An 11,981-nucleotide genomic window follows, 5' to 3' on the forward strand; every position below is an offset into this window, starting at 1 on the left:
TATATATATATTATATTTTCCTCAGTAGCTTGAAATATTATTGCTTTATGAAGACTGAGTAAATGATCATATATTTATATTCATTTAAATTTAATAATTAAGATATTATTATTTTTATACAAGTTTATTTTATGACTTTATAAAAATCCGGATATACAAGAAAATTTGGATTCCTTCTATAATAATTAGGCCTTCTCGACCACACTCACTCCAACTTGATCTATAGACACCTTCATTCAAAATTTATTTGAAATTAATCATCATAAAAAAAAGGTTCAAACATATTTATTAAATTTAATTAACAAGTTTAACATACTTTTTCGAGTTAATTTGATAAAAAATCATGAGTCATTCTTAAATATAGTAGTGTGGTTATTTCTCATAGACCTTATGTATAAATTTGTTAATAAACATTTGAATAGATTTATGCATAACATGTTTTTAAAATAAATAAAATGTAGTTATGTATATTTAATTATTTGTTTTGTACATATATTTAATTTAATATCCAATTATGGACAGCTTTATCACTTACAATGCTGACCCTTTTCCTGCCCATAAGAAAAGCCTAGCCCTAGCCCAATAAATTCTTTGAAGCCCAAAAAGAGCCTATCAACTCTTAAATGAATTAAATATACTATATAATATGAAAGATAACTTGAACCAACAATTATGGGTGAAATGTATTAGGAAATTAAAATGATCGTGTTTTACAAATGGGGTGTTGGATATTTATAGGCTAATAGTCTATTTAGATAGAATTATAAAATAAAAATAATATTGAGGGATTTAATTAGAATTAATAATATTCAAATTAAATTTTAATTTTAATTTAATGTAATTAATACTTAAATTTAGATATACATAATTAAATTTAAAAGTTCAAATTAAACTACACTTCTTTATTTGGCTTTTTTAATGATTTTGACTATATGAGTTGCCTTGCCTACTTAAGTTACTGTTTGTTAGATTGTCTAGTTTAATCTAAAATCTTGTATAATCACATAATAGACATTCACACAAATATTTACTTATATTACTATATAATTCATCTAAATCTAAAAGCATATCTTAACAGGAGCCTGCTTCTACTTTGGGTCTGGACAAATCTTTGATTTGGCGTGGTTTGTTTTTATTTTCATTTTTTTAACTTTTGTTTAAGTTTTTGGCTCGCTAATCAAATTGCTAAGTTCTGCAGTAACGCATAGGTGATGACATGATAATCACTTAATTACAATAAATTAGATAAATATATTTATATTACTTTGATTGATTGTGATTTTAGTAAGTAATCATGTAACCTAGGACATTAAATCCACGGGTTAATCCAACCACGTGAATAATTTTTCCAAATTAAAAAGTTAACAGGATTGATAGTTCGATCAGTGATTGATTTAACTATTTGATTAAGTGTTGAATTGGTGAAGTTATATATATATATATATATATATATATATATATATAAATAGTTCAAGTCCAAATCTATTTGCCTTATAATTTCAGTATTTCATACTGAAGACTAAGTTTCATTAATCCAATCAAATGCATATTTTGGTCGTCCTAAATTCATTTCCAATTGCTCTGTTTCCATCTTCACTCTCTCTTTCTCTTGGAAGCAGTCGTAGCAATGTACATATCAGATGGATAGACACGACTGTCATGAATCAAAGAACCCAGAAAAACCAAAGAAGTTTCAAAAGACTGGAAACATAATACGTTGAAAGAAAACTAGAAAAACAGATTAAAAACACCAATTAACATCATGCTAATAGCGTTTTTAACGGATGTTTTTATCGAAAACGCCATTAAACACAGCCTAAATATCACCTTTTGATAGGCTATACGCTTAAAATATATACTTGTACTAATTAATTGTCCTTTTTGTGGTAGGAGAAGCTAATGTATCTAATTGGACAGACACCAGGCTCGACCACCCAACTGCATGCGAGAAACTGCTAGGAGTCTGCTAACCATATATTCAAAGTGAAAAAGTCTTCTGTCGATGGGTTCACATCAGATTAAGAGTCAGTTCAACAATTACTCGTGTCCATATGTGCAGGATTTCTAACTCCGATCACCTAACATACAAATTTTATGTATAAATTATGTACGCACATGCTAGCATTTGCTGAGACTAGTTGACTATTTTGACACTTCTCAGACCGTTAGGTTCTGTATTATATTGCAGAATTTGAGACCAAAAGAGTAAGCCACCTTCTTTGTTTTTGATCTTGACTTGAAAAACTTGCCGTGAAGGTACTTTCGTTGTAACTCCTTTGATTATTCAATGTTAAGTAATCTATGAGTAAACTATTGCCCTAAGTAATTTTCATTTCGGGGTTCAATGTTCGGATCAAAGAAAAAACCCTTGCCCGTAAACAATGTTGGTTTTAATTGTTTTGCTTTTGTTTCTTTTTTAAAAAACTTGATTGTCTTTTTTTACATGTTTGACTATTTCTTGATAACATTCTTTGATCATAATAACGGATCTAAACTTTTACAAGAGAGATAATTAAAAGATTATATTATTTTATAATAGATTGTTTGATTTAATTAAGAATGACAAAATTATATATATTAAAGTTTATACAAATTATAATAAAAAAAATTAAAAACTGAAATATGACAACTTCATTCGCTTTTACTTGATAATGTCATGTTAATATGCTAAATCAATAAGAAAGCAGTTCATAAATACCGAATAGTCGACCAAATTTTCAGTACAAAATCTTGGTTTGTTGAAATTTCTGCTGCCATCTTTTTTTCCAAAATGAATTGCTGGCTTTATGAGTTTTGCTTTCAAATGCAGCTATTAGCTCTTATGTTTGAAAATGCAATGAACAATTGCTACAGCCAATTCCGGGGTCAATGAAATGTACTGATGGCCCCCCCAAGCCTCTTCTAGAAACAGCATTTGTCCTTTTCCTATTTAGATCCGAATTCTTCCAAAACTTGTCCCTTTAATTTAAAAAAAAAAATGATAATACTATGTACTAATATAAGCTCAACGATTGACTTGCAAGCAAACATGGGTAGAAAAAGGGTTAACAACTGGTTCCGACATCTCTCTTTTCTTGACTGTGACAGTAAAAAGCTTCTATTCATAAATAAATTATATATTATTAAAAGAAGCAAAAATTCTCTTGTCATGAAAATTATTATATAAATCCTTTGTCTTTTTGGATAACTATGACTGAGGAGAATCGATATAGATACCATAAAGCCTGTTGATTATCATGTTCATTGTAATTTTAACAAATTAAGATGTAATATGTGATAAAAAAAAGTTTCATGTCTAGATTAATTAATAAAATATATGACATTTTCATCTTGATCTGGTAGTAATTTATAATATTGGAAGATTAATTATACCATATGCTATTAACTTTATGTCCAAGATGCAGTGTGAAAGAATTGGCATACCATGCATGACTTTTCTCTTGAAATTGTAAGTCGCAATTTCGTACACTTTCAATGTTCAAATTTAGCCATTTTTGAAGACTCACATCCAAAATGAATACTTGTTTTTTTTTTTGTTAATTTATATTTTTGGTACGGCCTCAAATTTTCTTAATTCTATATAAGTTTCAAAACACATATATAGTTCTCATTCAGAAAATTTAATATGTATATATGTAGTGATATCTAGCTAGCTAATTAAGTGTATGAAAAAGGATATAAACCCTTTTACCAAATAAAGGGAAACATATATTATGGAGTGAATGATGAGCATTTCCGCGTTAATTAAAAAGCTTAGTATGCGGTAAAGATAAGTGGGTCCTTTCCAAAGGATGGAATTGTAAATGATTTTACGCGTTAATCCCCTTTAGAAATTAATTAAGCAACTTTTGTTCATAGTTTGCTTTCCAACTTTAGGGAAGTGTTTAATAAATCGAAGGCCAAAACACAGCCTGCAATCGATTATCAGCCGCACGAGATGCAGTAAGAACCCACCCACGGATTAATGGCTGGTGATCATGATTTGTATCGGTTAGGGTGAGAAAGCAAGCAGGTGAAGTTCCAAAGGCTGCGCTCTCCCCGAGCACACGCCAGATGTTGCTTGCGAAATTCCACGGCCGAATCTTAAAAGCAGTAAGGGTTAGAGGATGCCAACAAACGGAAAAAGGTTACTACAAGACAATGCAAACCAAAAGTTTTGCCGGCATCTTAATGATTACATTCTATATACTTTATTTTAAGAGTGTTTTACGGAAAATTTATTAATATAGATTTGTATTAAAAAAATCAATTTTAATCATTATCTTTTATAATATAATACAGAATTAAAATCTTTAATAAATTGCATGTATGAAAATTTGTAAATTTTATAACTTATAATTTTATTTAAATTGATGATCAAAATTAATTTCGTCTTATGAAAATGTCAATAAAATGAAGAGAGTAAATTATTCTTACTACATCAGTCATCGTAACTACAATTGTATCGATGAAGAAATAGTATGTTATTAATCCCAAATGCAACCATGTGCTTTGTGATCAATATATATATATTGATATAGAAAGTTTTAATGAGGTATCACTACCTAATTAATTGACACATATGTTGACATATATATATATATAAGGAAGGATCTGTATATCTAACCATGGAATTCCATGGTTCAAAATAAGTATCTTGTTGCCCATTGAAACTGATCATATGGTGTTGTTTTCCTTCATTTTTTTTTTTAGGTTAGATACTTTTGAAACATGAAAAAGGTCCATACTGACTTCAAGTTCTTTGGCTTTTCTCCTTATTAGATTTAAGTGGGGATTGCTGTTCAAATGGTCTTGTTCTACTCCAATTAAACATGGCTTTCTGTTAGCTTTTGTCCTCTACCTCATCTCATCTTTTTGAATCATTTTGATTAGGTTGACACGTACCCTTAAACTATACGCTTAAGCTAATGCCACTACAGTCAACAATATAAATCAATCTACGTCCACTACCATTGCAGTGGTTCTCTATCATTAATAGCACCAAAGTTTGTTAATATAGATTGCCTTGAATATGTTAGTTTATTATATAAAGTCATTTGAGGAAGACCCATTTGTTTATTTTCTTTTTATAAGATACGTGTAAGAAAAATGCGCTAATAAGTTAAAAGATTATCATTTTATATACTGACTATGGAGTTTATCTTGATATACACATGCATATCCGAACCATGATATTGGCTTTTAGATAACAATCGAATAAATGGGTACGTGGCTGTCATTTTTATGCAATTAGCATCCAAGGGAATGGGTAGGAGAGCTCCATAGCTATCAATTCAGAGAAGAAAAATGATCCAAGAAACAAAGCACATGATCTGAAATCATCTGGGCAGGCATTGAATCGTGACAAGATGTATAGTCTTTTATTCTAAATTGTCGTTAATTAATCATTTACGAAGGCAGAAAGTTTGTATAATGACAACAATATCTTGAATTCAAGGGGTTCGTATAGTAAAGAAGACATTCCGCCCCTTATATTTTCTTTCAATCTAAAGTTTGAGGTGAAATAATAGAACTCTTGCCCACAAAAAATAATTCTCTAAATAACTCTTGGAAATTACCAAAAGAAATATTGGCAATAAGAGTCGTAGCCTTTCAAAAGTTTAGTTCGACATAAAGGTTCCTTCAACCTATAGAATGGAACCTTTACTGCCGATAAAATTTCAAATGCCCCTTTCGCTATGCACTTTTAGAATTCCTAGAAAAACCGGTAAGCAGGGGCTCACACGCCCACAACTACCCAATTTTTCGTCCTATATAGCAATGCTATTAGCTACATGCTGGGCGGTTCACCAATAACAGAGAAAAACCAAGACTCCATCCAATGTCATATATATAATAGTAATATATCATGCATGTGGCTTTATCCTTTTGAACAAAGCTAATGACTCATTACCAGCAACAGCAACAAGATTTTAGCTATTTAAATCAAAAACAGAGAGTATAAATCCACATTCTTGGCCACGAGTCACCAACTTTTGGACCACATGGGTTTTGAAGCAATGGTCAAGTGCCCCTTTAGAGGGACCAAGTGTCCAACAAATCTGAAATATCCATCACGTGATTATTATAACTAGAAAGTGCATATAAATATGGGTAATTAAAGTAATATTTAGATTGACTCTTATAAAGGGCATTTTATTCTTAATCCTTATAGAGACTATAACTCTTTTTGATTTCGCTCACAATTAATTTGATGGTCAGAGAGATGAGTGGGAGCCATGTTTCAACTTCTCGCACAGCTTCTGTCTTGCATTTTGCGATCTAACGTGATTACAATGTTGATCTCACAGTTAGATTTCAGGAGTAATTAAATTTACTTAAGTAGGACTTTATTATAAGCGTGATTATCAAATGAATTATATCTAACTAGTAGTCTAATGACTATTGGAAGCACATGCTTTTTGTCAAAATGGTCTAACGAGATCTAATCCTACAAGTACGAGAGATCCCCCAACATGCCACCTTTGTTTCCTTTTGGATTCATCCTTACCTTTGTTGCAAATCGAACGGGCATAAAATGACAAAATGACTAGTCATGCCAAGAAGAGCTATTGTCATAATATTTGTAGTACATGGGGCACTGTTGGTTTCATTGGATTAGCTTTGACTTTTCTGAAACCCCCCATCTTGTTTTAGAAAAGGTTTCGAGAAAAGAACAGGAGAAGGAGCTACAACCCACCTTTTTAGTCAAAAGAAACAAGATATGTTTCCCCTTGCTAGCATGGAAAATAATGGCATGTTGGGTAAAGAATGAAGAATTTCTGCCTTCTTCCTCTCCCTCCAAAAAAAAAAAACCAGTTACCGACAAATGAAAAGTGTGGTGTATACCTTGCTTAGCATCAGTTCACGGGGAAGCACATGATTTGAATTATACTTCCGAAAACGCGTTATAAGGAGGGGGTGGGGGGGAGACAAAGCACCCAACCCATCATTAATTTTTTGAACAAAAGCTAATCCAAAGATCAACATTACCACGTGTGCTGCTGCTTCTTTTACACAGGAGATTGCATAATCCAATTCAAAGGGTCCATTTTTCTACATTAACAAAATGTTAAAAGGAGATTAAAGACATCTAATCATGATTAAAACGCGCCTATTTTAATTGATAATCATTTTTATACGGTACGGTTTTAGAATATGTACTGCCAGTACTTACATCTTGTGGACCCGCTCTGTTTAGCTCAAGATAACAACCTTATTACTAGGGAAGATGCCAAAACTTGAGGAACTAATTTTTACTGTATCGCGGACTAAAGCATATGTTGCCTAGCTAGTTGTAATTACCACACTATCCATCATATCCTAGAGGTTTCCATCTTTGTTAATAATATTATACTCTATAAATATAATTATTATAATAATATTTGACTTTTGTGAACCTACTACTCCCAGAATTTTCTTTTTTATTCAAAAACAAAGTCTTCAATGGAAATTTTAATCCGCCCTTTAGATACACTTTTTACAATTAAATAGATCTTGAGACTGGAAGTTGTAATTTTACGAAATATGATGAGATTATCATATATTATTTTATTCTGTTTTAGGGTTTAAAGAAAGGAAAATTGCATTTCTCTTCATCTCACGATCATTTGTCTTTTGAACACGATAAATTAAAAAAATACATATAATAATTGAAAATATCAGAGGAATGGAACATGTATGTATGGAAGAGCATCACGACATGTGGATCATGATGTCATTTCCCATTTACAGGAAAAGGACTTGTCGATATAGAGCTTATACATGTAAGTTATGACGCATCCAGTGAAGGGATGCAGGAAGAGGAGTGGGTAGTGCAGAATGCAATTAAACAAAATTGTGGTGCTGAAGCTGAGATGGACTCTTCAATGTTGTTCCTTTTCGAAAGGTCAAATTGTCATCCAACTTAGTCAAACTTAGGAAAATAATAGACTTGGAAAAGACACATGGTATGGAAAATGACTATACGGGGTTCTCTATTGAATATTAATCAATTTGCTCATCGTCTTAGAAAAGGATTAGTCTTGCCAATGGCCATATCATGACCCTGATGATATTAGAAATATGCACCAATGATTTAGAAGCATATTTAATCTCGAATATCCATGGATCTAAATAAATAAAACTATTAAAGTGAATATAAATTAACATAAATTTAACTTGTATCAATTTATTAAAAAATCTTTTTGCTTTCATATAAAGTATTATCTTAAATAGTAGAAAGAATCTCACATAATTTAATGAAGTTTTTGAAAATACTGATAAAGGATTGATATCAACAGAGAGTTGTTTTGGGAGTGTCTTAGCAAAATCGATAAACAAGTAGTTGCTAGCTCGGCTGTTTAATCAGTTCCTTAATATTGCAATAAGATTAGTGCTCATAGATGGCAAGCGTAGTGGAGAGCAAAGGAAAGAGATGGTCAAAAGCTAGTTTGACAAGGAAATAATTGAAGCATCAATCTTAAGTAATCATAGTAGGTGACCTAAAAGTTGTTACAATTTCAATAATCAGCACAGGAATTATAAACTTAGGAAAATAAAGTACATATTTCTCTTTCTCTCCAAACATGGCAAGTTACATGGAGGAAAAAGACCTATCTACTTCGTCTAGCTTTAACAAAGAGATTAGATCCTACGTGACATTTCCCCCATATATCTTTTGTTCACATTATATCCTATTGCTAAGTTAAATTTATTAATCTAATGTAGTCCTTCAACTTCTCCTTCTTTGGAGCCATTGGCTTAGAGTTAGGAGAGTTTCATGGGACCTTTCTCAAAGCTGCTATGCGATCTAAGCATTAATCATGTCCAAAGAGGCTCCCATATTGACCCTAAGTTGTTATTGTCTTCCAGGAAGCCTGGGTTGCTCTGGTAGCTTTGAGGGCTGCTGGTGAAAGTGTCGACGGATTGGTGGGAATTTGGTTGAGGAGACTGTGCCATCTCCATGCAAAGTAAAGCCACAAGGTTTGCTTGCTGCAACTGCATGTTGACTACTTCAGCTTGAGCTTTGGCTAATTGTGCTTGGAGCTCATTGACTTGCTTTTGCAGCTGGCAAATTGCCCCTGCACACCCATAAACCGGGTCTCGGATCCTTGCACTAGCCTCATAAACCATGCTGCTTACCGCATCAGCCCTTTGAGACTCTGGAAGTTCCTGAAAAATTCAGAACCACCACTCATTTAATTAGCATCTAAATTATTGACTATATTGAGAAGTCTACAACTATACCTTAACAACTAATCAAATCAGTCTGTTAATCAAACCCAAAAGTAAACAAATGAATAGGGCCTTGACTATGTCTATTGATGACTATCCGGAAAGTGAAATATTATTAGTCAAGAGAACCTAATTCCAAGTTACATGAAATTTGATTTGGGAACTGTGAGCAGCACATTTTTCATGGGGTATAGTCAATTTCCTCATTCCATATATATGGAAAATGCAATGTGTAGGAGAAGTTAGTACGTATATATTTCTTGATATAGTCAGAGATAACTTTCAAAAGAAAAGAGAAAGAGATAGAGTCAGAGAGGTATTAGGAAGTGTCAACATGTTATGCAGAGAGTAGGGTCGTTTCCACATGCTGTGTCTCTGCCTATGTAAACAAACCATGTAACTTGCTTTTCAATTTGCTGTTCCGAATAAACTCAGATTTTATTAGATAGAAAGCGTGAAGCTGCGTATTATATTTAGACTTGTCATATTCTTAGCTTAGCCTGCAGCCTACGCCACTAGCCCGTCCATAAAGACTACTAAACCCGTTTTGGTTGGAGAGGATAGATTTTCCAAGTCCAACACTACTAGAACTTCTGACTTGACAACAAGCAACAATACAGAGTGATTTATCATATGGTATGAACCAAATCTTGCTTCTCTTAAACATATTTAAGTTTTAGTTTTGATGAATCCATACTTAAAGGAATATAGAGGAGGAATAAAGTTGTTAAAATGCACCCAAAAAAGAACCACTAAATGACTTTTTTCGTTAATAACTAGAGTATCTTTTTGTCACATTTGTCAACGCGTTAAAGCAAAACCCTTTTAAAACCATTTCACACTAGTGCTACAGTAGCCATTCTCTCGCTGAGAAAATCTCCTAGTACTAGAAATAACAAAAGGAATAGTGAATGTCAATTTGCAGGGGAGATCATCAAGGACCCAGAACAAATAAACTACCTGCAAGAACTTGATTATGTTGCTAGCACCAAAGACGCGATGAGCAATGGTAAACTTGGCTGGTTCAGTAGGAGGAAAATACGGTGCCAAGACACATTTATCAGCACACCTTCTCCTTAAAATCTTGCAAGCGGCACAAGGGCTAATAACAACCGGTGGAGTTGAAGTAGTAGTAGTAGTAGGAGGAGGAGGAGGAGGAGGAGACGATGAATTCGAAGAATTCGGAGAAAGAGATTGAGGAGAAGATGTAGTAGCAGTAGTAGGAGGGGGAGGAGGAGGAGTTGCTTCAGTATATTCCATCTTAAACATGAGTTTTAAGGCTTTTAGGTGCAAAGGAGAGAAATGAGGAGGAAGAGGTGGTAGGGGGGGTTAAATGTTGGGGTTTGCTTTTGCATAGAGGAGGGTATATTTATATAAGAAATGAGGCAAAACAGTGAGGTCATGTAGTATAAGACATGACATCATTAGCTCAAAATCCTTTAGGTTGCGTGGCTGGCTGGCTGCTGTGCTGTGTTTTCACCATACCCAATTTGTTTTTTCTTAGTTCCGTTAGGTTCATGATTTTACACTTTTTTTGGCTTAATTGCGTGAAAAAATAACTCTTCTAGTTTGAAACCTCTTACTCCCTAGCTTCCCTTGTCTATTTTACTCTTAAATTCTTTCCCCTTTTTCTCCACAAGAAATATCCCCCTTTGATAAATATGCGAGGAAAACTCTAAACGTGGCCATTGGACTAAGACTATCAATATGCATAATTTTTTTTTTTGAAAGCTGATTTTGTTAGTTTCTGACTACTCATATGCCATTTCGAGTCTTTTATTTATTACAATAGATAAGATCTTTCCAAAGTTTTCGTTATTATGGATCTTCTGATTTTATTTATGAAGTCATTTGTTAATTAATAACATAAAATATCCAAAAAAAAAAAGCTAATAATTTAATTGGCTTATATCATTAGCAATGTCTACCATATCATTCCTTTCACATTAACTTTGTTTTAAAAGAGAAGTTTCCAATATGTTTTCTTTCCTATTCTCCCTTTACCAGAAATTTTTTTTTTCTTTGTAAAATTCTATACCCACTGCCTAACTTTAGGAGTAAAATGGTTGTTCTAGCAAAGAAAATGTTTCTTCTAACCCTGTCTCCAACTTTCTTGGACTCAAATCATGCATTGATTTTCAAACCATATGATAGAAAAAGAAAAAAAAAAAAAGTCATACTTCGTAATCACCTATATGCTGAATCCTCATACCAATACCCCTTTCAACACGTTATTAACGTATAATTAGGGTATCCAATTCTCTTGATTATAAATGTAATTCATATTTACGCCATTATCTTTTCAATTATTATATAGAAGTTTCAAAGGTGAGAAGAGATTAAAGCGTATTATTAGAGCTAGAACGTTATCAAGTAGGATTAACATGATTTTGTAATCAAAAACAAAAGGAAGAAAAATAAATAAGCCAAATTATACTCAAGTGGTCCACAAATAACTACTTCTTGGTGTCCCAAATTCCAAAAGGCCACGTAGCTAAAGTCTTTAGATTAAATCAGTTGAGACCGGTTTCCTTTGGCGCCAGTTATTGGGGTTGCTGCCCCCTACATCAGACAATGCCATCTTTCTAACCCTTTAACAACCACCCAATGACCTGCCCACTTTATGAGAACGACACTAGATTTTTCTTCTTTTAACAAGAAAAAAAAAAAAAATTTCACGTAAATCCAATACATATGGGCCAACTAAATACAATCTTGCAATAATAAGTATACTTAAATGCACGTGAGGGAAAAAATACACCAAGGCAGCTAGAAGAAAAAAGGAG

At 32.7% G+C, this 11,981-nt stretch overlaps 1 protein-coding gene across 1 annotated transcript; it reads right to left on the minus strand.

Moving 5' to 3' along the window:
- Positions 1–8,458: 8,458 nt before the first annotated feature.
- On the minus strand, positions 8,459–10,524 carry LOC110412750 (LOB domain-containing protein 1-like). The gene is made up of 2 exons (XM_021423365.1): positions 10,156–10,524; positions 8,459–9,132 (listed from the first exon to the last, which is right to left on the minus strand). Exons 1-2 carry the CDS (start codon positions 10,462–10,464, stop codon positions 8,782–8,784), a joined length of 660 nt encoding a protein of 219 aa, XP_021279040.1. The 5' UTR covers positions 10,465–10,524; the 3' UTR covers positions 8,459–8,781.
- Positions 10,525–11,981: the final 1,457 nt, after the last annotated feature.

This window comes from Theobroma umbraticum, unplaced genomic scaffold (genome assembly GCF_002168275.2).
Source record: "Theobroma umbraticum cultivar Fairchild unplaced genomic scaffold, ASM216827v3 scaffold_95.0, whole genome shotgun sequence".
Lineage (NCBI taxonomy): Eukaryota > Viridiplantae > Streptophyta > Magnoliopsida > Malvales > Malvaceae > Theobroma > Theobroma umbraticum.